Genomic DNA, 23,385 nt, shown 5'->3' on the forward strand with positions numbered 1-23,385 from the left:
CCTCTGGTCTGCTCACTCTCTGTGGGGAGTGAAGTGTGTAAGCTGCTGGTGCTTTAGTCGAGCCAGCTGACCGGGGGAAGGCCGCAGAGCTGGGTCAGTGTCACGAGACCAAGAATTTTCCATGCCATCTAAAGCCATGCGGGATTTACAACCCCTACCAAACACATTCTGCCGCATTACAACACCATCTACAAGCCCACATCGCACAAATTAGACCATTTGTGTGTGTGTGTGTGTTAGGATCCATGATTGTCTATAGGTGTAAATGTAAATTGGAGGTGAGGTCAGAAACAACTCATGCGTTCATTTCGAACCGAAAGTTAAGCCCAATTACACAACCCCTTTAAGCATTTTGTAACAAGCGTCTGATGAATATTGAATGCGATAAGTGATATTTTGTAACTCAAGTCTGTGCACACAGACCTTTTACAGTTACTTCATATCCATGATCAAATAAAATCGGCTTTCACATGTCTCCCAGTCAACTACAGTATTAACGCTCTGAAAACTATCTTTCTTTCTCTCTCTCTCTCTCTCTCTCTCTCTCTTTTACTTGTTAAAGACCTGAAAATAGAAACATGCCAGTTAAGCAACAAGAAAAAAAATTTTTTTCATCAAAAGCAGACAGACTCCAGTGAAGGCCAGAGGGCGAATCCCGAGTCGCTCCCTACACACGCGCACTAGATAGGGTGTGTAATAATAGCTTCTGCACCCTACCTAGTGCACTCGGTGTCCAATATGGAATCGTTTCTGGTTCTCTCCGGCGTTGCGGCGTTGATGACGAAAAGCGGCATGGAAAAGGACGTAACGGAGAGAGAAGGGGAGGAGAGAGAGAGAGAGAGAGAGAGAGAGAGAGAGAGTGTGTGTGTGTGTGTGTGTGTGTGTGTGAGTGAATGAGAGAGAGAGAGAGAGAGAGAGAGGACGGACGTAATCAGGATCAGCGGAAGACAGAATCCAGGCTTCCAGTGGCAACCGAAAGCGCTTTATAAGCACCTCAGAAAGCCTTCCAGCGGACAAGCACTGGATTAAAAAACACGCTCTCTTGGTCTGCATTGAAGATCTCCAGGTGTCATGTCTCGCGCGTAGTCTCTAGTCTCGAGCTCCAGTCCGAAAGCTGCTGTGAGATTAAAGTTGATCGCCACCCGGAGCCACGATAAAGATATAACGTTTGTGTGTGTGTGTGTGTGTGTGTGTGTGTGTGAGCGAGCGAGCGCGCGCGCGCGCGCGTGCGTGCGTTAAAACCGGAGTGTGTTGGAAGATGTTACGCGACTCGTGAGACTTGCACCTTTGTCACCCATAACGACTTCGGCAATATATTTTCCACAAATGCTGGTAAGTAGCTTATATTTAAAAAAAAAAAAAAGAAATGCAGAAATAGCTTAATCTCGAATCTAATACACACTTAGCACTTAGTGTGTCTAATGACCTGCACTTATCTAATCATCTATTTTGTCCACAGTGTCTAGGACATCAATAAGTTTACTCTCTAAATATATATATATATGTATATATTTTCTTTGAAACCTCAAATAACAAAAGTCCTTCATAACAATATGCCAGATGTTTGTTTTTTTTTTTGTTGTTTTTTCCTCCCTTCCTGTAGTTGTGTAGGAGGGGCACGGTGTGTAAAGTAAAGAAGAAAGTCCGCATAGGCTGGAGCAGTGTGTTGATGCGTGCTGACCTTGATCATGTTGTCCTAATCCTTAGTCCATTATAATGTGTACAGTTCCTTCCCACTACATTGGTCAGTTCCCATTGGCCTTCAGTTTGCAGGTCCGAAAATAAACCCAGACCCACGTCAGAGCCTCATGAGGTAACCTGACATTCAATGAAAATGTATCTTTGGTGTATAGAAATTGCAGGAGTCTGTCGAGGACTTATAATGAATGATAGTCTTGATTCATTTAGCAGGCACTTTAGGACACTCCAAAGTATTGCACAGTCCACTTTGACCTACTAAAACTAAACGCTACCATTCATTGGTTAAGAAGTTTTTTTTTATAAATAATAAAAGTGATATGCAGAACTGGTTGGTCATTTATACAAATCTCAGGAGTCTTCTGCATATTTTCTATTAAAAAAAAAAAAAAACCCGGAAAAGAAATTCACTTGATTTACATGATGGTTCTGGTCGTCCAAAGGACTGGGCTTGACATGGGAATCCTTACTCTTAAGAAGCATTAATCCAATTTTTGAAATGAACCTCTCACCGTTCACTGTGCAATGTCACCTTTCCAAGTCTGCTTTGGCAATCTTTGCTGTACGCTCTCATTGCACGTGTGCTTTAGCCAAAAAAAACAAGAAGGCTAATAACCCTTGTTTCATATCTCTGCTGTGAATTGGTTTTACACGCTGGCCTTCAGATAAGGCAATCAGTTCGATCTGTGACTTCGCTGCATGTGTGATGTGAGAAGTTTTACTACGCATTTATGTGATTGCTGTGAATATCTCTCAGTCTGATGGTTCGTACGTCTCCTTCACCTTGGGCATCGTGCCACTTTTTCTCTTTACTCCCTTGATAATGTCAGTGGGCTGTATTTCTCTGCGGCGTTCATTCCGTATGAAAGCAATATACGGAATAAAACTGCCTTCTGGAAACTAATCTCTTTGCCCGAGTCTCTGGGCATCACTTCTGATTAAAGCTTTGCCTTTATTTTAAATCAGTGGTCTGATATTTTATATATATATATATATATATATATATATATATATATATATATATATATAATCATATTTTCAACAATTCAAGTTTTGGGCTGTTAATAGTCAGGCAAATGCAAATTTATGAATTGACATTTGTTGTTGTATCAATTTACCTTCAGCCTCTGTAACCACTGAATCTTTTATATTAACATTACATTAGTGTCTCTTCATATATTATAGTAATAACAGGAAAAGTATGAAAGAATTGTAAGCTGTTCATTGAATAAATAAATAAATAAAAACAGATGGTTGGTGTAGATCTAAGAAGAGTCTGCTGTTCACACCTCTGCATATCTCTTCTAAGATCCCTTGCCGGGTCGTTACTCTAAATTCACAAAGTCGAGTACTTTTGCGCCTGACTTGAGTACTAAAGCTCCTTGATCTTGGCATTGTTTGCATGTGTGAATTCCATTTAATTATACTTGCGTTGGTAAAAACAATCCTTTTGAGACACTTCCATATGGTCCCACTAAGTATTCGTACTTATTCAAAGTTGTTCCTACTTCGAATGAACATTTTACCATGAAGCAAAAAATAAATAATAATAAAAAATGACAGCATTTATCAGCGACAAACTGCACTGAATGACAGTTGTCCTCTAAAGGAAATGTTTTACAAGTATTAATATGTTCATATAATTGAGTTCCTACGTTGTGGTTCTTCTTTTCCCTCACTTTCTTTGTGTTGTCAACATCTATAATCTCTCTGTATCTCTTAAAGCTGGGTAAATTATCACCCAGGTGGAACTGTGTTTTTCTGCATGCGCATGCACTGCGATAGAGTGAGTTGCCTCGTCTGTCCTTCAAGCACTCATGTGACTTTGACCTTTGGAATGTGTTGTAGAAGGGGAGGGGGTATTGCAAGCAGAAATGGTGTGTGTGTATGAGTGTGTGAGTGAGTGAGTGAGTGAGTGATGAGAGAGAGAGAGAGAGGGAGTATGTCCCCCTGACATGGGCAAAGGGTGTGTGAATGACAGTAAGCAAGAGCAGCAAATGTTTGCCTTTGAGAAAGATGAAGAAATAACCTACATTCCGCATCCGTCAGCATTTTCTGTCTAATGGTGTTGATGCAGTGTGAAAGACAGACAGAGGGTCTGTTACGCTGAAAATCAAATTCAGCCCTGCATGAGTTATGAGTGCATACTGAATATATCCTGTGACGTAGTCTTCTTTTTAAGTGATATATGACACTGACAGAATGCCAAGCCTGAAAAAGTCAGAACTTTAAGTGTAATCTTTGTAAATGTTTTAGAAAAGCCAAAGTGTTTGCCTTACAAGCTTGAGTCAGATGAGTCCATGTGTAGTCACTCAATCGGGGTTGTTTCTGTTTTACAGTTTTCCTGATGGCTGGAGAAATCTGACCCATTGTCACACATCTGAAGACAAAAGGAAGTGAGTGGACATTGTTCATAGCCCACGTGGGGCTGAACATAAAAGCAAAAAAAAAAAAGGTAGGGCATCTCTCCAAATAAATTCCAATACACTAGACTAGAGAACAGGAATCTCAGATCTCCATCTGTATATGATCTAAATCAGAAGTTTAAAGGATGTTAAAAACAAGGAATTTGTTCTGACTGGGTCAAATGGAGTATTACAGAGTATTAAAAACATTTAATATAATAATACAATTAGAAGGAGTGCTCTTAGGTTTATGGGCTGTGAATAAATTTCTGACGACTTCAATACATCGATACTTTGGAACTTGGTACATTTAGTTATGATTAAAGGGCAGCTTGGTGGTCTTAAGTGTGAATGAAGTGGTAGCTCAGTGATCAAGACGCCGATCAGAAGGTTGTGAGTTCAAATCCTAAGACCACAGAGCTGCCTTGAGAAAATTCCCTTAACCCTCAACTCTTCAGTTGTATTAAAGAGATACACACGTGGACAAAATTGTTGGTATCATTCCATTAAAGAAAGAAAAACCCACAATGGTCACTGAAATAACTGACAAAATTAATCATAAATAAAATTGACCAATGAAAATCAGACACTGCTTTTGGATTGTGGTTCAACAGAAGCATTAAAAAAAAAACTAATGAAACCAACCTGGGCAAAAATGATGGTACGATTTCTGTAGCTCTCAGTGAGACTTCTGCACCTGTCCACAGGTCTTTTGGTCCACTCCTCGAGAGCAAACTGCTCCAGCTGTCTCAGGATTGAAGGGTGTCTTCTCCAGACTGTATGTTTCAACTCTTTCCACAGATGTTCAAGAGGATTTAGATCAGGCCACTTCAGAACAGTCCAATATTTAGTTCTTAGTCATTCTTGGGTGTTTTTAGCTGTGTGTTTTGGGTCATTATCCTGTTGGAGGACTCATGACCTGTGATTGAGACTAGGCTTTCTGACACCGGGCAGCACATTTCGCTCCAGAATGCCTTGATAGTCTTGAGATTTCATTATACTCTGCACAGAGTCAAGACTCCCTGTGCTAGAGGCAGCAAAACCGCCTAAGAACATAACTGAGCCTCCTCCATGTTTCACAGTAGGTACAGAGTTCTTTTCTTTGTATGCTTCATTTTAGCGTCTGTGAACATGCCAAAAAGCTCCAGTTTTGTCTCATCTATCCAGAGGACATTCTCCCAGAAGCTTTGTGGCTGGTCAGTATGCATTTTGGCAAATTCCAGTCTCGCTTTTTTATGATTTGCTTTCAACAGTGGACACTCCTTGGTCATCTCCCATTAAGTCCACTTTGGCTCAAACAGCAACGGATGGTGCGATATGACACTGATGTACCTTGACCTTGGAGTTCACCTCTAATCTCTTTGGAAGTTTTGGGCTCCTTGGTTACCATTCGTATTAGCCATCTCTTCAATTTGCCATCAATTTTCCTCTTGCAGCCACGTCCAGGGCGGTTAGCTACAGTCCCGTGCAACGTGCAACTGTAGTCGCAGGAACATCAAGCTGCTTGGAGATGGTCTTATAGCCTTTACCTTTAACCTGCTTGTCTATAATTGTCCTTCTAAGACAAATCCTGAGACAACTCTCTACTTGGCTTTCTGTGGTCCATTCTCAGTGTGGTGCACACCATGATACCAAACAGCACAGTGACTGCTTTTCACCCTTAAAATAGGCAGACTGACCGATTGCAAGCTTGAAGACATCCACAGTAGTCAGTATAACATGTCCCTGTGGTCAAATTATTTTTATCATCATTTTTATCCAGGTCAGAAGCATTTTAAAATGCTTCTGTTGAACCACAATTCAAAAGCAATGTCTGATTACCATTAGTCAATTTTCAGTAAATTTTCTATTTATCATCACTCTTCTCAGTTGCAAGTTATTTCAGTGGACGGGTACCAACAACATTGAGCACATGTGTAAATGCAAGATAAAGGCATCTGTCAAATGCCATAAATGTAAATGAATAAGTGTGTGAATGGTGATCTTTGTGATGGACTAGTATCCCATTCAGGGTATTCAGGCCCATTATTAACAGATCCACCATTATCCTGCATAACGGATAAAACATTTACCGACGATGAATGAGCTATCAATATTAAAATGAGCTATAATAGCATAGAGGTATAAATTAATATTATGTACATGTACATGCAAATATATACACCGTATGGGCGAAAGTATGTGGACACCTGACCATCGTACCCATATGTGCTTTTTGAACTTCCCATTCCAGATTTAGTCCCACTTTTTGTTATAATAATCTTCGCTGTTGTGGGAAGGCTTTCCACTAGATTTTGAAGTGTGGCTGTGAAGATATTTGTGTTCATTTAGCCACAAGAGCATTAGTGGGGTGAGGCTCTGATGACAGGTGAGGAGGCCTGGGGCACAGCTGCCATTCCAGTTCTTACCACTCAAGTTTATCCCTATCGGCCTTGGCAAACCATGTCTACCATTGTTGGCCGTCAATGGGTCGACAAACTTTTGTATAGCGTATATAAACATAATGCATATTTCACTTAGTTGATGTGTTAGAAGCAGGAAAAATGGACAAGCGTAAGGATTTGAGCGAGTTTGATGAAGGGCCAAATTGTGATGGCTAGACCACTGGATCAGAGCATCTCCAAAACTGCAGCTCTTGTGGGGGTGTTCCCGGTCTGCAGTGGTCAGTATCTATCAAAAGTGAAACAAGGAAGGAACAGTGCTAAACCAGCGACAGGGGTCATGGGCGACCAAGGCTCATTGATGCACATGGGGAGCGAAGGCTGGCCCGTGTGATCCGATCCAACAGACGAGCTACTGTTGCTCAGATTGCTGAAGAAGTTAATGCTGGTTCTGATAGAAAGGTGTCAGAATACACAGTGCATGACGGGGCTGTTTTGGCAGCAAAAGGGGGACCAAGACAATATTAGCGGGTGGTCATAATGTTATGCCTGGTCAGTGTACACGGCAACTGATACAAAGGTCAGTGTGGTTTTGTGCATGCTGAGATGCTTTTCTGCAAACCATGGTTGCAAAGCGAGGTCACTTCAGACGACTGGCTGAGAATCTAATTTTCATCCAGTAGAGAATTTTACTACTACCTATTTATTTGTTTGTTAAAGCCAAAAAACCCAAAACAGTCAGGCTGGGTTTGTGAGCTGCTCCTCCTCTCCCTTCCTGCATAATACCCAATGAGTACAGCCCATGTGAAGGGGAAAAAAAGTGAAGTTTACAATGCTCTTAACTCGGATACTAGATTTATGTCACACAAAGTTGGATTTCCGTCGCTAAAATTTACACACAAGGGGCCGAGGAACAAACGATCTGTCAGCAAACACGACGGCCAGAGTAAGGAAATCTATTACGCATTGCTGCTTTCAACGAGGTACGGGAGGTAAGTTAGCAATCACACCGTGTATGCTAGGCTAACTTTGGCTAGCGCGAGCCTGCTTGGTGACGGTAGCTTGTGTTGTTGTTGTTGTTGTTGTTGCTGCTACATTACTAGCTTGTTAAGGGTCAACAGTTTGTCTGTGGCTTTGAATATAAATCCGGGGGTTGCTAAATATTTCGGCACAGGAGCACGAAATGGCGTGAGGTCCGCTGTGTAAGACTGATATCACATGACATGACGTGCTAATTTGCTAGCTAGCGTCGGTTTAATAAAGGTGAATGAGAGACCTGGGCAAGTTATCACCCGCGTGTTAACTGTTAACTAGGTTAGTGGAAGTGACACGTCTGTGGTGGCTGTTTGAACTTCTCTGGAGGTTATTCAGTCGAACCCAGAGCACTCTCTCTCACACATACACACACACACACACACGCACATGCATGCATGCGCGCGCACACACGGTTTGCTGCGCTGTTCATTTGCATCAGGTCGTTTTTTTAAAGCAGCAGTAGAGATTTTTTCCATGCACCATTTGATCAACCGGCATCTTCTCTATTCATGCACACAGAAATCCGAGTGACGGTTCATGCGTTTTATTCTGGATTAAAAAGCATTTCAGACATGTGATGTTATCGCCTGCCTTTCTGTGGCCACGTTTCCCCCCCTCATATACTCCAGTTTCACTTCATGCAGTCTCCCCTTCTGTTCACCCCATTAGATAAACGTGTCATATTTATTTATCTATCTATCAGAGCTATAAGCTTTTTCTTCTATATATAGGTCTAAATACCGCCGCTGCATGACATATTTGGGGATTTGGTAGCTTTGTTGGCCTCCTGATCAGAAGGTTGTGAGATCGAAAGCCCAGCTCCACCAACAAGCTGCCACTGCTGGGCCCCTGAGCAAGGCCCTTTAACCCTCACTTGCTCAGTTGTATAAAATGAGATTAATTGTAAGTGGCCCTGGATAAGGGCGAATGCCGTAAATGTAAGTATTCTTCTTCAAATCAGAGATTCTTAGACTTATCGCCTCTAGAGACCCCTTTAACTCGGGGTTTAACCCTCAGCCTTCCACAGGATATGATTTCGAGTCCTAAAGCATCGATTTGATCATTAATTCAACCTCTGAATCTGGTAAAATAAGATTAGATTCATTTTACAATGATTGATATGTAACCCACCTTCTTGGGTAGGCTTAATAATCATTTATGAATCATTTTAAGTATCAGAGTTATAGGCAAAATAAAAATGTGAGCTCTATTTTATCAAACCATTTATCTGCATCTGTTTATAATTATTCTAATCTGTAATAACGAATGAATTCAGTTAATTTCAGATAACGTCTTTTAAATCGACGCATTGCTGCAAATCGTTTAATCCGTATCTTTAACCAGGAAAACTATTTTTACAGACTCACTCAGCACTCATATTTATTTTATGCACTATTCAAAGAATAGGTTCATTATCGATCTTGGTTGTGGAGACATTAATGTTTTGTCCATGCATTGGTCACTGTAACCAGCAGATGCACTGATTCGATTTTGGAATTATTCCAAACAAGTTCAAGGTCACAGCAAGGTCAAATGTCCGAAGTAGATTTCTTTAAAAGCTTTCTGCAAGTTTGTCTTTCAAAGATGTTAATTAAATGGAAACGGACATCAGGGTCTGTTTTCTGTCCCTCTTCTAGGACTGTCTAGCTTGCACACCGATCAGGCGTAACATTATGAGCACTGACAGGTGAAGTGGATAAGACTGATGGTCTCCTCATCATGGCACCTGTTAGTGGGTGGGATATATTAGGCAGCAAGTGAACATTTTGTCCTCAAAGTTGATGTGTTAGAAGCAGGAAAAATGGACAAGCGTAAGGACTTGAGCGAGTTTGACGAATTGTGATGGCTAAACCACTGGATCAGAGCATCTCCAAAACTGCAGCTCTTGTGGGGTGTTCCCGGTCTGCAGTGGTCAGTATCTATCAAAAGTGGTCCAAGGAAGGAACAGTGGTGAACCGGCGACAGGGGTCATGGGCGGCCAAGGTTCACTGATGCACGTGGGAAGCAAAGGCTGGCCCGTGTGATCCGATCCAAATGATCTACTGTTACTCAAATTGCTGAAGAAGTTAATGCTGGTTCTGATAGAAAGGTGTCAGAATACACAGTGCAGGATGGGTCAGGGCTGTTTCGGCAGCAAAAGGGCGACCAACACAATATTAGGCAAAGGGTCATAATGTTAAGCCAGGTCAGTGTATGTATATATTGTCATATTTATTGATATGCTGCCCAGCCCTACCCAGCTCTGAGGTGTTAAATCTTCTCAGGTATGATAACTCTTCACTTGTGTATTTGCGTACGTGTATGTGCGTATTTAAAATGTTGATAAATACCGCACATTAATAGAAGGCAGTCCTGAGTGTGTTTGAACATGTGTCCTTTCATTACAGTGAGTGTAGCATGCTTAGGTTGAGATGTGTGGAAGGGTGATAGGGTATAATGTCAAAGTTCAGCAGGTTGTGCAAGCGGTGGAGCACAGATTGTGAGCATTGGGCCATAGTTACACTCTGTACACTGCCCAGAGTTCACTCCCATCTCTCTCACTGTCTCACATGTATGCATGGACTGCAGATGACATCTGTTGGCAATGATTTTTCTCATCAAATTCTTACATATCTTGTCTTCGTCTCTACCTATCAGTGTATCAGTGGTGTGGCGAACAGGCTTTGAGGCTTTTCACTGCTGGCTTTTTTTTTCCAAAAGAAATAAATGCCTGCAATAAATGTCTGTCTTAATGTGGCCTGCTTAAGGAGTTTTGTACTTTTCCATTCATCTCCAAAAGCATAGTGGAGTCTGCTTATGAAATCCCAAAATACACTACAGTAGGTTAGTGTTAAAATGGTGTACTCTGGCGCAACACTCATGATCTTTAGTTCGATTCCTGATGGTGCCATCCGTGGCCATGAGCCAGGAAGCAAAATTGGCATGCTCTGCTCTCCCGGTCAATCAGCGCCACTAGCCAATCGCTGGCATAGGTTATTTATAAGTAAGAGGGTTGGTAGTGCTTCCCTTCGTGTGTGTTACACTGCACAGTGATTCAAAAGGATGCAGTTGTCTTGGCGGAAACACGTGAGCCTGGTTGGTAGATATCAAATCCATTTGTATTAAATTTGACCCATTTACACCGGTGTGTTACTCTATCACTCTGACGCGAGTGTGAAATTTTTACCATTTTGCCCTTGTTACTACACTTTCTGTTTGAAACAGCATGAGGTGGCAGACCTGTCGTTACCAGTCCAGGGATTTCTTGTCCTTCACTCCTCACATCTGCATATGTCTTATTTTTATCCGGGTTTGTGAGTCTTTATCCTTTTTTTCAGTGTCATGCTTGCACACCATCATCTGTTGTGTCAGTCATTATGTCCACCTTTATTAGCTGTATCGGTGAGGCAGGAGAGGTAAGAGGACAGAGTGATGAGCTCTGACAACCAGACTAGCCCGAGTGTCCCAGCAACAGCACTGTAATTAAGATTAGCCACAGTGTGCTCCGACAATGCATTGACTTTATAAACACATCCCTTATCCTCAGAAGGACCCGCTTTTCATTTTCATCGTGTTGACACCAAAACAAGCGATATTGGTTTACGACCACAGTGGCTGTGGTGGTATACACCAGTGGTGATATGTATTATTAAACGGTTTGGAGTGGATGAGAGCCCGCATCGTTCTCAGGCTCTGGACACGAAGCAGCTAATAGCCTAATCCCACAGCCACCTGGGAGTCCACAAATCTACTTCTGCCAAGCTTCTACGGCAATCGCTGTCATCAGGAGCCACTATCAAAGCAATATTTCCCATTTGGCAGCGTGATTGTCTTGTGTAATATCGTGTTTAGTAATGTCTTAGCTAAGAGTTTTGAAAGATCAGCAGTTTCTGGGAAAGGGTGCCATGAGTCACAGGTTTCATGAGGAAGGGCAAGATGAGGATGAGCTCCAGTGCCTGGGAGACCGCCTGTCTCTGTCTGGCTTCTGTAGGATTGTATCTCCTCCTCACTAGATTAATGACCCTAATCTGGTGCGGGCCGAGGTCACTGTGCCGGGGATTATGAGCCGACGTTTTGTGCAGAATTCTCTCTCAATGTTCTGCACACACATGCCTAGCTTTCTAGATTCCTGTCAGATTAAAATAATTCTGCTGGATATTTGAATGGATCTGCAGGCTTACTGCAGGCTTAATTGATCTAACTGCACATTTATGTCTTGTTCTGAATGCTGCAGCTTGTACAGACATGTATGACCAACTTATGAATGCCAGGTTCTTGAGGTCTTTTAAACTGTATGAACTGATATTCAAAACTTTTCATATAGTAAAGCTACGGGCGACCGGACTCGACAAAATCATCAGTTAAACGTGGTTGTAGTTGCTTGAGGAAGCTTCTGTTTCCGTGACCTTCTATTACTTTTGTGTTGACACTGAAGATATGGTTGTTTTCACACTCAAAATCTGGGACATTCTTACATGCCTTGACATTAGACTTTTGCATCACCATAACTCAAAGATTTCAGGGAATATTTTTAATGAGGATTTTTTTTTTTTCGTATTTGCCATGATGATGCTTTTCTTCTTCGTCGACTTTTTCTCCTTGTTTTTAAAACATATACCGTAACAGTGTTTGTAGGATAAATAACTATAAAACCATCCTTTTTTCCCCACAACACATTTTTTCCCAGTAATCTGTTCACGTGTCTTCCCAGTAATTTCCCAGGAATGGTAGAAGTCTTGAAAGTATATCATTAACTACATATGTCAGGCTCAGTCCCTCTCTTTCTATTTTTCTCCCCACAGGTATCATGTCTTCCAGAGAGCGCCGCTCAGAGCTGCACATAAAGGCTGAGCCCAGCAGTCCGGAGGGCGGAGGCGGAGGCGGCGGCGGGAGGACGAGCCCCGGAGGCGTCTCATCCGATTCCTCTCAGAGCGGTGGAGGAGGCATACGCGGGGAAGGAGCTGTACGCTACTCCTCACCTGTATACAGCCCGGCACTTCGCTGCCACTTTAAAGAGGACGGAGGTGATGGTGCAGACGAGGGCTCTACAGGTAGCAGCGGGGGGCGCTGTAAATATGCCCTGAGCACTCTTCCTAAGAGGCTTTGCCTCGTATGTGGCGACGTGGCCTCCGGCTACCACTATGGTGTGGCCTCCTGCGAAGCCTGCAAGGCGTTCTTCAAGAGAACTATCCAAGGTGAGTGCACCTGCCTGTCAGAAAGAATAATAGTTTAGCTAATATAAATGAGAGCAAATATAAAGACTTTACTTAGGCTGTATTCACACTAGGCATTTTCTGTACAGAATTTGCTGCCTGATGCATTTTTATTGCTGATATACATAAAAAAAGCATCTCAGGTGATGTGCATATTGTAACTTACCTAATCTGCCTTGTCTTAAATAGCTTAGCTTGTTATATGTATAACTACTGTTTATTACTGTTAATTAAAACGTTCATCAAGATTCAGCTTTACTATCATGCAAATAGCTGGGACAGAACTCTACCTACCATTAGGGTTGTTTTGTCCTCTGAGCATGACCTGTTAATCACGTAATACAGCACATTTCTAAGCCTCTGAGCCTTTACTGTTCTGGTGGTTAAGAAGAAAATCAAAACATCTTGTATGCAGCCTAAATATAACTTGCCAGTACGTGTCAAAGGTAACTAATGAGCTAGAGCCGTATGTGAATGAAGAAGAAATATCCTAAATAAGTGGCATTATTTTTATCCCTAACTATCTGCACCTCCTTCACAGGGAACATTGAGTACAGCTGTCCAGCATCCAACGTGTGTGAGATCACCAAGAGACGCAGGAAGGCCTGCCAGGCATGTCGCTTTACAAAGTGCCTCAAAGTGGGCATGCTCAAAGAGGGTAAGAAAATGAACATAACACAGCCTTTACATCAAAGTCAATGCACTGTGCTGTGTAACATAACTGTTTATGACATGTGTGTGTGTGTGTTGCTGCAGGAGTTCGTCTGGACCGGGTGAGAGGAGGCAGGCAGAAGTACAAGAGGCGACCAGAAGTGGAGAACGCTGTGTACCAGAGCACACCAATACCTGTAAAGAAAGAAGGGGAAAGAGGTATATAAAATGATGTATATGAAAAACACTGGACACGCTTAGATTCAAAGATTTTTAGTAAGCAAATGATTTCAGCCTGAGATTTCAAGTTTGAGAGGAACGTAATCGGCCACGCGTACCCGTATTCCGTCTCGCCTGTCAGTTACAGCTACAGGAGCCAATCAGAGCTGTCTGTAAGCTCATGTATGTGGAAGAGTGCAGATTGCGCTTTCCTCCGTGTGTCTTTATCTCTGTCCTGTGACGCAGCATGAGCAGCAGTTTGAAAAGATGCACTTGGCTGGCTTCACACGACACATCATTTTGTTTTCACCCTCCCCGGGCTGGTAGCTGTCATCATTAGGGGGTGGGTAGGAATTAGCAGGTGATCAAAACTGAGGGAAAAATAGGGAAACATCACCTCTAAAACTTTGCCCCTCTGGTGAAAATCTAATGTACATGTTTAGAAATATCAGTGTCAAATAAGTTGCTGGTCCTCTATACAAAACATACTCTAAATATTCTTATTAAACAAATGATGTTCATGTCATGTGCCATTCTGTTTCAAGATGCACTATTGAATTCAATAGTGAATGCCTGCACCTCAACCCCATAGAACACCTTTGGGATGAATTAGAGCGGAGACTGTGAGCCAGACCTTCTCGTCCAACATCAGTGCCTGACCTCACAAATGCGCTTCTAGAGGAACAGTCAAAAATTCCCATAAACACACTCCTAAAACTTGTGGATACCAGAAGAGTTGAAGCTGTTATAGCTGAAAAGGGTGGGACAACTCCATATTACATTCATGTGCAGGTAAAGGCAGACGTCCCAGTTTTGTCCTGGCTCGAGGTCTCCGCTCTAATTCATCCCAAAGGTGTTCTGTCGGGTTGTGGTGCAGGCCAGTCAAGTTCCTCCACACCAAACTCACTCATCCATGTCTTTATGGAGATTGCTTTGTGCACTGGTGTGCAGTCATGTTAGAACAGGAAGGGGTCATCCCCAAACCTTTCCCACAAAGTTGGGAGCATGAAATTGTCCAAAATATCTTGGAATGCTGAAGCATTAAGAATTCCTTTTACTGGAACCAATGGGCCAACCTCTGAAAAACAGTTATTTACAAGACTATTATTCCCCAAACCAATTCCTCAAATACTGTATGTATGTAAAGATTAAATTAAGATTATTAACAGATTATTAGGGTTCATGTAAACCTATCTTTTGCTGTGTTATTTCTAGTCCTGATTTATAGCTGTTTGCTGTGTGTGTGTGTGTTTTTTTTTTTTTTTTTTGTTCGTTTTTTTTTTACCCAGGCTCCCCCAGCATCATTGTGTCACATCTACTGGTAGCCGAGCCTGAGAAGCTGTTCGCCATGCCGGATCCACTGCAGCCCGACACGGCTCAGCGCACCCTCACCACGCTGTGTGACCTCGCTGACCGCGAACTCGTCGTCATCATTGGCTGGGCCAAACATGTCCCAGGTGAGAAAGCAGACCTAGAGGGAAGGGGTGCAGCGTTGAAAGCATTGAAGGTTTAGATTTGAAGGTGCTGATAATAGGCTGGCATTTCCTCAAGCTGTTAAAAAGACCAGCTGGAAAAGCAGTGTAAAGGTAGAGAACCTGTCAGCCTGTTGTTTTCGAACGGCCCCTCCTGCCGAGAGAACCGAAATGTCTCGAGCACCAGAGAGTGCTGAGTAATCACACACCTTGCTGTGGAGAAACAGGTGCCTGCTGAAAGGAGACTTATGATTGAGAGAGTAGCTGGAGGTGGGAATGGAGTGTGTGGGAAGTTTTTCACCTAATTGCCATCAAGACCAACAGAGAGCTGTCCTGGCTTTTTCCTGAAAGGTGTGAGAGAGTGAGCGCCATGGCTTTTGTTAGTTCCATGCTATTTTAAAGAGTGCTCTAAATTACAGTGTACAGCTCAGAATTTCATATTACAGTTGTTTGATTCAAAACAATAATATTGCGAACAACATTTTCCCCCCGTCTCTCTCTCTCTCTGATCCATACAGGCTTTCTTTCTCTGTCCCTGGCTGACCAGATGTCTGTACTGCAGTCTGTATGGTTGGAGGTGCTGGTGCTCGGGGTGGCGTATCGCTCTCTGGGCTGCGAGGATGAGGTGGTGTTCGCTGAAGACTTCGTGCTGGATGAGGAGATGTCACGTGTGGCTGGCTTGACGGAGCTCAATGCAGCCATCTGCCAGCTGGCACGTCGCTTTAGAGCCTTGCAGCTGGAGCGTGAGGAGTTTGTCATGCTCAAGGCTATCGCTCTTACTAACTCAGGTGAGCAGCTTTATCATTTCCGCTCTTGTACATGAGATAACAACGACCTGATTCATTATTACACCTGGTTGCCTTTGAGTAGTGGATATTATGCAACTGCTTAGTCCATGAGTAAAATTCGACGTTAAATTCTCAGCTAAATGAAAACAGGGGTGCCAATACTTTCATGTTAGTGAAATGTTTTGGCCTCTTTTGAATAGCTTAAAAATCACACCTTCGATCATATCAGTGATAATAATAATAATACAATAATAAAACGATTATAAAATTCAACACTTCAATAAAGCAACCTGATTTGTGCAAAGGTTATAACAACTTTATTGTATATACTGGATAGGGTAATTGCTACCAAATATTACAGAAGATCTGCCCTGTTATGATTCATCCTGCAATTATTTTCCTTGAAAATGTAGTGCGGAAGAATAGTCAACCATTTTGTTTCATGAGCCAAACCCACACCAGTCCGGTTTTGTAAAAAACAATGCTGCCCACTGATTATTTTGCCCCCAGCAGGTAGATACCAGTGACCTGAACAACATCGGTTTTACTGTAAACAGCCAGTTCAAATCCCCCCCCACACCCAAAGCCTTTCTATTTGCTATGCAAATACTACAAGTCACATGTGATGGCCCTTGATTTTAGAAGCACACCTCTGATCCCGCTTCACCGGATGTGTTAGCACACGTATTAGCAAACCCCTATTGTCCAAGTCTGGTTTGGTTAGTTGCTCACACCCATCTCTCTCTCCCCCTCTCCTTCTCTCTCTTTCCCTGTCTCAGACTCGGTCTACATAGAGGACATTGAAGCCGTGCAAAAGCTGAGAGATCTCCTGCACCAGGCTCTGTTAGAGCTGGTGGTGCAGCAGCGTCCAGAAGACCCGCAGCGTGCCGGCCGTCTTCTCCTCACGCTGCCCCTTCTCCGGCAAACAGCCAACCGCGCACTCAACACTTTCTACAGTATCAAGACCCGTGGAGGGGTGCCCATGCATAAACTCTTCCTGGAGATGCTGGAAGCCATGATGGACTCCCCTTAGAGTGAGCGAGTTGAATACCGGGTCAGCAGAAAAAAAAAAAAAAGAAAGGAAGAAAGTAATCTTGTCGGGCTTTTTTTGTTGTTTTTTTAAGAAGAAGAAACATTTTCTAGCTTTTAAAAAGCAAGTGCAGTGACTGAAAGGCAAGTCAAAAGTCTCTCATCAAATATCATTCGTAGGTGAAAGCTTCGATATCGAGCAGCAGGACAGGTGATCTCTTCGTTGGACTTATTTCTCATGTCACTCGAAAACATTCACTCGATTCGTGGAATGATTTTCCCCCAAAAAATACAAGGATACGAGTTAGTTATCACACAGTTTCCTACTGATTGCTTTAACAAGTGGGACCTTCCATCAGTGTAACACTTAGGGGCTACAGCGGTGCGATGGAGGTGATGTTCAGGTGGTTTTCACACTGCGCATGTTTGTATCTGAGTTTCAGACCCACGTGATCCTAGCGAACCCCGGTGCATTTGCGTTCAACTTATGGCATCACATGGAGAACACAACAAGACCGTTTGCTAGGTGCTATCATGCACAGTAAGTCTCCTCACCGCTTCCATGTCCCACGACGTTTCCCTGCCACTCATGGTACACGTATGTTGTGGAAACTAATCATGTCATGATCAGCTAAAACTCATGCACGGGATCTGAAAACAAGTTCACGTTCACAGGAATCACCGCACAGTTCCGGTGCAACCGAACTCGCATCATCTGCTAGGGGGTTAATCCCGGGGTTTGCTTCCTGGTCCGAATGACAGCTTTCACGTTATCAGTTGTTCATGCTCTGCTTCAGGCTAAACCTCCAGTGTGAATGCCTCCTTAGTTCCTCCTTTATGAAATAACCATCACCTGTAGTGCCCTCTTGTGAAACTATAGCTAAGCCATACGAAACACCACACCAATACAGTAATCCATTAGGTGACCTCATAAAGAGCCATGTTTTATCCTTTTAGCAGTCCCGTGTGTGTGTGTGAGCGTGTTTGTTTGTTTGTTTGTGTGTGTGCACGAGGGGACCGTTTCATGTGCTAGTACTTGCTGTAACATGTAGGTACTTTCTTGATTTACCCAGATTGTTTTGCGGTTTGAATCAAAATATGCAAGACATGTACAGGAATGTTAGACCTACAGGGTGAACAGGGGACGTAGTAAATTAGGAGTTACGTGTGACAGGAGCAGAAATATAGTACATGCTATAAACATGCAATATATTTTAAAGCAATATGTATGAGAAGTGCAAGTCATGCATTTTTCCGTGCAGAGGGGGCGCTGTTGACTCGAGTCTTTTTATTCCGTTTAAGTTCTCTAACGTCGTGGTACACAAAAGGGAAATGCTGTCAAACAGGACTCCACTCTTCTTTACGCAGTAATGCACTCTTTATATTTTAGCAGTCACTTCCACAGCCAGAGAATCTTGAACTTTGTGTGTGTGTGTTTCTGTGCAGCGTGTGAGCGCACAGATGCATTGGTGCATTTAGATCAGGGTAAAAGAGCCACCTCGGGCCCTGTAAGGCCAGCTGGTTCTGTATACGGAGTGTGCTGCTGTGCCGAGGACAGAAAAGACGTTGTTTTCTAATCCACCCGATCGAGCACGAACTGGCGCTCAAGCTCAAGGCTTCACCTGATGTCACGAGTTCTCCACGTGACCGATACAATATTATACACTGGGAGCCCACACAGGAGACGGCACCGAGACCGATCGCAGCCGTTCTGAATCTTCCCTCTGAAAGACTGACGGGATTCAGGATCTAGATGGAGTGAAACTTGAATCCTCGTGACCGACGTAAGGCATAAGACTTTCACTGTATCGGAGCAACACTTGGTACAACATGAAGAGCCTCACAATATAATGTATGTGTAAAAATCCCTCACAGCCCATGACCGTTCTCGGAACTTTTTATGGATGTCGTGTTGCTCACTGCTGTTTCCGAGCCGTTGTTTTCTTTGGGAGGGGGGGGGGTTGTGTGTGTTTGTTTTACAGACCTTTGTCTGGTATTATATGCAATCATTTTCAGAGCCCTACAACTCTGCTACCTTTTTATTTTTATTATTATTATTATTATTATTATTATTCATTTTTGCATTTTAAAAACTCAACAGTAGGAAGAAAAGCCAACTTGCTGTCCAGGCCAAGGGAGAATAAAGAAGAAAATCGAACCACTAAATCCAACAGATTCAGACCTCTGAGATTACAGTGTGTCTTCAGGGTGCTTTTCACTGTACGTTTCTAGTGACGATTACGTGTGTGCAAGTTACGCCCGCATCCCATTACGCAGGCAATTCTAGGCTGTGATTTGGATTTTTATTTTATTTTATTTTTTCCGTAGACGATTTCCAATTAAAAGTAAGCTGATCATCTTGTAGGAAAACCCCCCAGCCCAATGTGCCATGGATGCTCTAGTCTGGAGTTTCTTTTCCTCTCTTGTGGTCTGTCCAAGTTTGACTGACTTGAAACATATAGACTTTCCGCATATTACACATGTCCTCAAACTTGGTACTAAAATAAAGCAATCTAGTTGAATGTTGTAAAATATGACTTTTTATTGTTTTGTTATCGTTTTTTTTTCTCTCTTTGCAGTTTTGTCATGGAGTGCTAAACTATTGAAGAATAACGAAAGCCAGGGAAAGATATATGTTTTAATGTGTTTGAATGTTACCTAGAAATAATCATAATAATGTTGCAGATTTCAGGCAATCGACGTGTGGCGTTAAACATTTCCTCCTCCATTTCCGGCACTCTCTCTCTCTCTCTCTCTCTCTCTCTCTCTTTCTTTTTGAACCTAATCAACACTAAAAAAACCCACTTCAGTCTGTTGTATACAGAGATAAACAGGGGTCTCTGTTCCTGGTCACGTTGCAGAATGTGTACAAAAACTATAGATGTCTGGGTCCATTCAAGGGAAGCTGTAAACAATGTCAATGTTTGTGTGAATAATAATTCTAATGATGATAATATTAGCTAATCTAATTCTAATGCGTTAGTGTCTTCATCGACTATCAACATTGTATGATGCCATTTTGTAATTGTCGACGTTAGATGAGATTCCCGGGGACACCCGTCGGTGGGTGACGCGCCGTTTTAGAAATCACTTAAAGTCACGGGTAGCTGTTAGTGTGTCTGTGTATATTTATGTAAATGAGCAATACCAGAATTTACCAAAACTCTTGTTTTCACCTTTCTCTGTATAGTGACCTACTGTAAATCAAACCTCAGCAGTAATAACAGTGTTAAAAATCCACAGAAATGAGAAATACAGCTTATAAGGTTAAAGAACAAATCAATGTTTGTATTTAAAAAAAAAAAAATATTGTATTTAAAAGATTAAATTCTATTTTTTACTCGATTTGCCGATGTTTATTAATATTATTTGGTCGTTTTTATTTTCTGTGGGTTTTAAGTATAATGATTGTGGATTGTCTCTGTGTGCTGTTTTGTTCCGTTTTGTTTCTTTTCCCCGTTTTTCGTAAACGCTCGATGGTTCTGCAGTAGTGACTCTTTCAGCAATTTTGTTCTTATTGAATCACTGTGATTAAAAAGGCAAACACTAAAACACCACAGGAACTTAGGTACTTCAAGATATTGTCGGTGTCATGTGTTTTGTAATAAATTAACACACGTCAGAATTTGCCATTTGGTCTGTCCTTTCTTACTGTCTCGCTTGCTTTCTGTGAAGTGCAAAACGTGTGGGGGGGTTTTCCGACTCTGGAGGGGGGGGGTGGTAACGTGTGGTAAACTTGCTGGTTCAAGGGGTTCAGGGTGTAAGAACACTGTGGTGGTATAGTCACCCGGTGAGATTATTGTAAAGGCACACATTAAACAAAAGCAATGCTTTTATCAGGTGTGTAGCTAAATGAATCATCCATCCATTGTCTATACCCGCTTTATCCCTAATTAGGGTCACGGGGATCTGCTGGAGCCTATCCCAGCACACTTTGGGCACACCCTGGACAGGTCACCAGTCCATCACAGGGCCACACATATAGACAAACAACCAATTACCAATAAACCTAATGTACATGTTTTTGGACTGTCTGAGGAAACCGAAACCGAAGTACCCGGAGTAAACCCACGCAACAGTGCTGCCCCCCTAAATGAATGATGTCAAGACGACCTCACTCTTGAGATTTTCCAACAATTAACGCAAAGCAATTCGTAAGAAATCTTCAAGGATTAATGTTAGGGTTTTGTGGTAGGATCTGTAGTGGATCTGTTCCTGCAACTTGTAAGGAAACTGACTGAAACCTTACTACATGGCTTTTCCTTGAGTTCATGAACAAACCCGTTAAAAACACAGTACTAACATTCGCTTCAGTAACGCTTGCTGATGCATAAGAATGTTGTACTCATTAAAAAGTTTGCCAAACCTTTGACAGAACATAAGTGTCTGCAGATAGGAACTTCTTAGAGGGGTCATTCAGGTCAGTTTTGAGTGCAGCATGAATAAACGTACAGATGTACATGTTTTCCTAATAAATCTAGGTTGTTGCTTTTTCCCCAAAACGTACAAAACACATATCCCACCCTCGCTCTTCACCCGCTCGTACCTTTTCATCAGAGCGTGCTCGAGATCAGTTTACTGAACTTCAAGCTTCAACCACTAGAAAGTGACTTTTGACCACAACGTGCACTGTGAACAACACTCAGAGGATATGAGAAGGTATCGCTTGTACCTCTTGGTTCTTTATCGATGACTGGTCTTGTTTAACGTCACTGTGGCTGCAGATGATGATACAGAAACTTGGTAAGCAAAAAAAACTGATGAACAGATCAGTGTGACACTGAATGGAGGAAATGCATTGTACTTTAGATAGATAGATAGATAGATAGATAGATAGATAGATAGATAGATAGACTACTCACAAAAAGTTAAGGATATTTGGCTTTTGGGTGAAATGTATGGAAAATGTAAAAAGTTCACACAACAGTGATGATATATCATGAAAGTAGGGCATTTAAGTAGAAGCACGCAATGGTGATTTCCTCATCTCAAACAATTTATTGAAACAAAAGCCAACAACAGTGGTGGGTATACCACAACAAAAAATGTCAATGTCTCAATAATTTGTCATGTGATATAACTGACCATCAATTATAGCTTGACAACGACGTCTCATGCTGTTCACCAGTCGACTTATTGTCTGCTGAGGCATGGCATTCCATTCTTCTTGAAGGGCGGCCCTCAGGTCATTGAGGTTCTGGGGTGCAGGATTACGAGCCTCTACACGGCGACTCAGCTGATCCCATAGGTGTTCTATGGGATTCAGGTCTGGAGAAAGTGCAGGCCACTCCATTTGAGGTACCCCAGCCTCCAGCAGCCGTTCCCTAATGATGTGACCTCGATGAGCTGGAGCATTGTCGTCCATGAAGATGAAATTAGGCCTGTGTTGTTCATGCAGGCTCATGACTGGATTAATGATGTTATTCATGTAGTATTGGCTTGTCACTGTACCATTCACAAGATGTAGGGCAGTTCTGTATTGAGTGGACACACCTGCCCAGACTGTAACACCACCACAACAGTGGCTGATGAATAGCGCTCTCCTTGACGTCTCCAACATCGTTGGCGGCCATCATTTCTGCTCAACATGAATCGACTTTCATCAGAGAACAGCACTGAGGCCCACCGGTCCCTCGTCCAGCTGGCCCATGCAAGACGATGACGCCTGTGCCTGGTGGTGTGGTCAGGTACCCTTGGAGGTCATCTACCACACAGACCACCCTGATGTAAACGGTTTCGAATGGTCTGACGTGACACTTGGGTGCCTCTCACCTCCCTTAAATGTGCCTGGAGTTGAATGGCATTCATCATCCGGTTCTGCAGGGCACTGTTCACAATGAAGCGGTCAACAACGTGGGATGTGGCCAAAGGACGTCCACTTCTATGCCTTTCTGTGACTCTTCCAGTCTCTCTGTCACAACCAGCTGATGACATTCAGTGGCCACTTCCCTCTGAGAACATCCTGTTTGAAGCCTCGCAATGGTGAGGTACTGTTGATCCATTGTTAGGTGTGGTCTTGGTCTCATGATGTCAAAATGTGAACAGCATGATGAAGAGGACTGTTTAAATACCAATTCTAATTGAACCAGAAAATTTATTGGTCGATTCATGGATCAAACACCAGTTGTGAATTTTCCCATTAAGCACCTTGTTAGAGAACAGCAAGTTATGCAAAAAGTACTGAAACACTGAACAGCTGGACATGTGCATTCAAAAGTGGAGAGAAGGTCAAATTAAGTTCATCTGTAAAGGTTATAGTGCATTTTAGGTGCATCCTGAAATTTCACCTGAAAGCCCAATATCCTTAACTTTTTGTGAGTAGTGTAGATAGATAGACAGAAAGACAGAAAGACAGACAGACAGACAGACAGACAGATAGATAGATAGATAGATAGATAGATAGATAGATAGATAGATAGACAGTCAGACAGAAAGACAGACAGACAGACAGACAGACAGACAGACAGACAGACAGATAGATAGATAGATAGATAGATAGATAGATAGATAGATAG

General features: G+C 42.5%; 1 protein-coding gene across 9 annotated transcripts; it reads left to right on the forward strand.

Moving 5' to 3' along the window:
- Positions 1 to 888: 888 nt before the first annotated feature.
- esrra (estrogen-related receptor alpha) lies at positions 889 to 19,645 on the forward strand. Of its 9 annotated transcripts, none has more exons than XM_058415634.1 (9): positions 889 to 1,332; positions 1,727 to 1,813; positions 4,038 to 4,150; positions 12,299 to 12,693; positions 13,253 to 13,369; positions 13,468 to 13,581; positions 14,871 to 15,038; positions 15,572 to 15,841; positions 16,621 to 19,645. In XM_058415634.1, exons 4-9 carry the CDS (start codon positions 12,306 to 12,308, stop codon positions 16,872 to 16,874), a joined length of 1,311 nt encoding a protein of 436 aa, XP_058271617.1. In that variant the 5' UTR covers positions 889 to 1,332; positions 1,727 to 1,813; positions 4,038 to 4,150; positions 12,299 to 12,305; the 3' UTR covers positions 16,875 to 19,645. The 9 variants fall into 9 exon arrangements, with proteins under 9 accessions (XP_058271617.1, XP_058271614.1, XP_058271621.1 ...); XM_058415632.1 differs by having other exon boundaries at positions 890 to 1,332; positions 4,038 to 4,153; positions 12,301 to 12,693; XM_058415631.1 differs by lacking the exon at positions 1,727 to 1,813.
- Positions 19,646 to 23,385: the final 3,740 nt, after the last annotated feature.

This window comes from Hemibagrus wyckioides, linkage group LG18 (genome assembly GCF_019097595.1).
Source record: "Hemibagrus wyckioides isolate EC202008001 linkage group LG18, SWU_Hwy_1.0, whole genome shotgun sequence".
In the NCBI taxonomy this organism is placed as follows: domain Eukaryota; kingdom Metazoa; phylum Chordata; class Actinopteri; order Siluriformes; family Bagridae; genus Hemibagrus; species Hemibagrus wyckioides.

What these genes read in the sequence shown, in the direction of transcription:
- esrra (XM_058415634.1), top strand. Translation starts at nt 12,306, where the DNA reads ATGTCTTCCAGAGAGCGCCGCTCAGAGCTGCACATAAAGGCTGAGCCC. An exon ending in CTTCAAGAGAACTATCCAAG is followed by an intron (nt 12,694 to 13,252) that starts GTGAGTGCACCT and finishes CCTCCTTCACAG; the next exon opens with GGAACATTGAGTACAGCTGT. An exon ending in CTGGGCCAAACATGTCCCAG is followed by an intron (nt 15,039 to 15,571) that starts GTGAGAAAGCAG and finishes TGATCCATACAG; the next exon opens with GCTTTCTTTCTCTGTCCCTG.